The 4419-nt window shown below is 45.2% G+C and overlaps 1 protein-coding gene across 1 annotated transcript; it reads right to left on the reverse strand.

Moving 5' to 3' along the window:
• Window positions 1-1178: 1178 nt before the first annotated feature.
• On the reverse strand, window positions 1179-2481 carry vgll2b (vestigial-like family member 2b; the record flags this gene model as incomplete). Its single annotated transcript, XM_060052625.1, has 2 exons — window positions 2071-2481; window positions 1179-1601 (listed from the first exon to the last, which is right to left on the reverse strand). Coding segments are annotated over exons 1-2 (510 nt in total), but the record flags the coding sequence as incomplete, so codon positions are not given.
• Between the last annotated feature and the right edge of the window lie 1938 nt (window positions 2482-4419).

A 4419-nucleotide genomic window follows, 5' to 3' on the forward strand; every position in this document is an offset into this window, starting at 1 on the left:
GGACAGGGGCCGGAGCCGGAGCCAGAGCGGAATGGCAGCCGCGGGGCCGTTTGAAGGCGATACACCCGCGAGGCTGGCCGCTTACGGCCATGTATAAACATAGTATCTGTTGGGAGGCAGGAACCACCATGACTGGCTGAAGGAAGACATCTAACCGGAACTGGAAAAAGACTGACGGAGGGAACAGAGAGAGAGGGGACTGAGAGAGAGCGAGAGAGAGAGAGAGAGAGAGAGAGAGAGAGAGAGAGAGAGAGAGAGAGAGAGAGAGAGACGCATACACAAGCTCTACATGGTTTTACTGAAAACAACAGCAATCGCTTGAGGCTGTTAAGATATTTTATTATAATGAATTCGCAAGATAAATTAAACTATACATTCAATTCATGGTAATTCATTTTCAAGACAATTATATTTTATCTTTAGATTTGTTGTTCTCTTTTTTCAATTTAAGCCATAAAGATACATTTCTGTTTGACTCGCTGCAGATGCATGAAATGTGACTTTTGACAGCAAAATAACTTGAGGGGCAATGTTAAAGCTAATGATTGGTTATAATTGTGTGTAGCTATAATCAGCTTTGACTTCTACAACAACACGTATACACTACTAACTGTACAAACAAATCTGTGTGCACAGAATCCCTTTACAACTCTGTCCGATGATGACCCGCTTGACTCTTGACCCTTGACCTCTACGGGACAATAATCAGCCTTCCCTTTTAACTAGCTTGTCAGCTGGGCATGTCGAATGTCTGCAGCCCACACAACTGCGCCACCCAAGTGACAACCAGGCACACACACACATCTCTGTCACTCTCAAGCTCCGGGAACACACACAGAAGTATAACACACACACACACACACACACACACACACACACACACACACACACACACACACACACAATCTGTGTGTGGGATAGTCCACATGGAGGAAACGCTCCATGTCTTTACATCCGGAAACATGTGCACAACAGCAAATGTGTGGGCACGTCAAAGTCGTATTGAACACAAAACTCACAACGCACGACATTGCATTGTGCATCGTGCACAATGTGTGGGGATGAGAGGCAGATGTGCACACAATGTTGACACGCGGAAATGTAGGACATTTTCAGTGTACACTGTGTGTGCGTGTGTGTGTATGTCTGTTTGGTGTGTGTGTGTGTGTGTGTGTGTGTGTGTGTGTTAGAGTACATGTGGCCCCTATACCTGTGCTGTGTGGCTCCGGGGCCCGTCTCTTGCCCTCTCCGTCTATGTAGGAGCTGAGGGCCCGGGAGAAGTGTTGGTCCACAACACTGCTGATGTCCCCGTGGTAGTAGGTGAAGAGCACACAGCGGGACGTCAGGTACTCAGCGTCAGGGGCCTCCTGCTTGTCCTTCGGGCCCTCAGCCGACCGGGACGGGCCCTCTCGCGGAGGAGGAGGAGGAGGAGGAGGGGGGTATGCTAAGGAGGACGAGGAGGTCGACGAAGAGGCCGAGGAAGAGGAAGCAGAGCCGCTGGGGACTACAATGGGGCCCCCAGAGACGGCCGATGTTGGGCCCCTGCTGTGAGCGTCCATGAAGTCGCGGCAGTGAGGAGCTGTGCTGAGACTTATGGGAGCCTGGGAGGGAGGGGGAGGGAGGGGGCGAAGGGAGGTCAAGGCAACACAGTTAACACAGTTGTTGGACAAATTTAGAGCTGATATTGCGTGTGTGTGTGTGTGCGTGTGTATATGCGAGATTTCCTCCGTTGTGGTAACGTACTTTTCTTTTTGGATGTTATTGCATTTGATTCTTTTTTTTTAAGTGATTTATTGAAGCTTTAAACTAATTGATAACTTCATGAGGGCAAACTGAACTAAAACAAAATACGTATATACGCAAATAAAACACCCCTAAATGTAAACAAGGGAAATTTAAGGTATCACATGTTTGTTTTTTACTTTACGCATCCGATATGCGTAAGATCCAATTGTCTATATTTAAGATATTTAAGATCCAATTGTCATAATTAAATGAGTTTTTTTTGCCTGAATAGTTTGCTGAGGTCAAGAAATTATAAATAACCAACGAAAATCGTAGCCTACTTACCGGTATGCTATTAATGAAAGCAGAAGCAGGTGGAGCGTACGGTGCGTAATGTCCATAGGCTGGGTACATAAGATCCAAACAGCTCATCGTAAATGAGCGGTACGTTCTTTGGGCCGCGTGACCGCTAATAAATAAAAGTGTCCTTCTGTCCAATGGAAACTGATCTTCCTGAAAAAAAGTGACAACATTCCGTTTCGCTGCAAACAATTGCGTCCGGCGGACTTGAAGGGCTCTGAATCAGTGTGAGAGAGTTTGTGTCATGCTCCGCATTGTAGACCGAGAAGAACCCCGCGCGGCGACTCTTAGCTTCCTGAATGCACAACAACAGCTGCGCCGGGTGTGCTCAGTAGCGAAATGTGGCGAGGTGGTTTATGGAGTAGGCATGAGGTTGTTCTGTCCTATTCATCTTCTGATATCTCCTCCCACCCTCTGTCCCCCCCTCTCTCCCCCCCCCCCCCCCCCACACACACACACACAGACACACACACACACACACACACACACACAATCCCTCATAATATTACTATCCTTTATAATTTAATGTCGAAATGATAATGGCAAAGTATGGATGTCCTAGAGATTATACTGTATTACTGTGTATGTACAATAATATTATTTACAACATTTTAAAAAAGGCACTTAACTTCTGAGAACCAAGTTAAGTTCAAAGATTTGGATTCAGGGACATTACTAAAATATTCCTAACACCATTCATATTCATGTTGCCACTTTTGAGCAATCTGTTGAATTGCATAAAGGTGTGCTATGCTGTCTGTCATGGGCTTAAAACAGCAGTTGGTTGCCAAGTCAACCCTGAAGTCAACTTAAGTATTTGCTGGGTTCCCTGAGTGACACGTAGATGTAAACTAGGTTGCATTCGCTGGTCATACCAGCAGCACTCAAGAGAAAGGGATTCACCACAATTGCATGTCAAACGATCACCTCAGTAACACAAACAAAGCATGTATTCTCACTTAAATAAAAACATACATATTCTCTCTTTTTCTTGCCCTTTTTCCTCTAATTCCCATACACACGCATGTTCACCATGCATGCATCATATCGAAAATACCAAAAAGGACTTACTATATAAGTATTTCCCATTAGGCCGCTAAGTCTTTCAATTATCTGTACTTTGCAAGGCCTTAGTACACATGTACCCCTACCTCTCCTGTTTAAGGAGCTAACAAGTGTGTGCTGCTTCGGCATGCCAGTCTGCTTGACGTGTACAGTAGAACGCTTGGGAGAATAGTGAGGAATATTTGCAGAATTCCGTGGATGGGTGTCACATGATGTGGAATGTCTCTGAAGTGCTTGAGCGGACGAGCTTGCTGTTGGAAGTGACATGTTGAGGGGGGGGGGGGGGGTTCCGGTACTGCGTTCTCGAGACGGAGAACATGACCAACATCTACGCTGAGCGTACATGACAGGCACATATAAATAACTATAGCCCCTCGGTTATGGTCACACTGATCATGTAGCAAAGGTGCTTTTGAATGCCCGCCCAAAGACGAGGCCACATAGACTGCAGTTAGTTTTACTTGTTGTTGTTTTACCGCTTGTGTCAAGTCGTAGAACAAATCTGGAAAATATTTGTTATTGTATGTTTCTAACGTTCCGTTAAAAGCAAATTTGTTCCTGTATATAAGACCTTGTATTTATATATGTTGTAGAATATGTCGCTAATGTTTTGTATTTCCACTCATTCTAACAGGACCAAAGTCTTTGGTAATCTGTATGAGGTCAGGGTAGAGGTTCTCGAGGAGCTACAGGAGTAGCTAGGTGATGCAATGCTGACCAGCTCACCATTACACCAGCGTGATCAACAGCTGCAGCTGACAGACACGAAGAGACCACCCTCAGTATTAATGGCAATGACTAAAGCACTCCCTCCCCCCCTCTCTCTCTCTCTCTCTCTCTCTCTCTCTCTCTCTCTCTCTCTCTCTCTCTCTCTCTCTCTCTCTTTCTCCCTCTCTCTCTCTCCGTCTCTCTATTTATCTGTCTCTGCCTCTCTCTTCTTTCTCTCTTTCTCTCTCTGTCTATAGCTCTCCTTCGCACATTTTCTCTCCCTCCTCCCTCTCTCTGTGTATACCTCCCTTTTTACAGTCTCTCTCCCTCCTCTCTCTCCGTTTATACCTTGCGTTCTCTTTCTTTCTCTGCGTCTCTAGCTCTCTCTCCCTGTCCCAATTATATCCCACATTTAATTGCACTCTAAAGCATCAGTAAACCCACAAGCACTAAACAATCATATTATAATCATTAATAATCATCCATAACAACAACAATAATAATAAATTGGTACGGATAACTTGGTTCATCGCACCAAACACATTCTCTCTCTATCTCTGT

The sequence above is a fragment of the Gadus macrocephalus genome, chromosome 5 (genome assembly GCF_031168955.1).
Source record: "Gadus macrocephalus chromosome 5, ASM3116895v1".
Classification (NCBI taxonomy): Eukaryota; Metazoa; Chordata; class Actinopteri; order Gadiformes; family Gadidae; genus Gadus; species Gadus macrocephalus.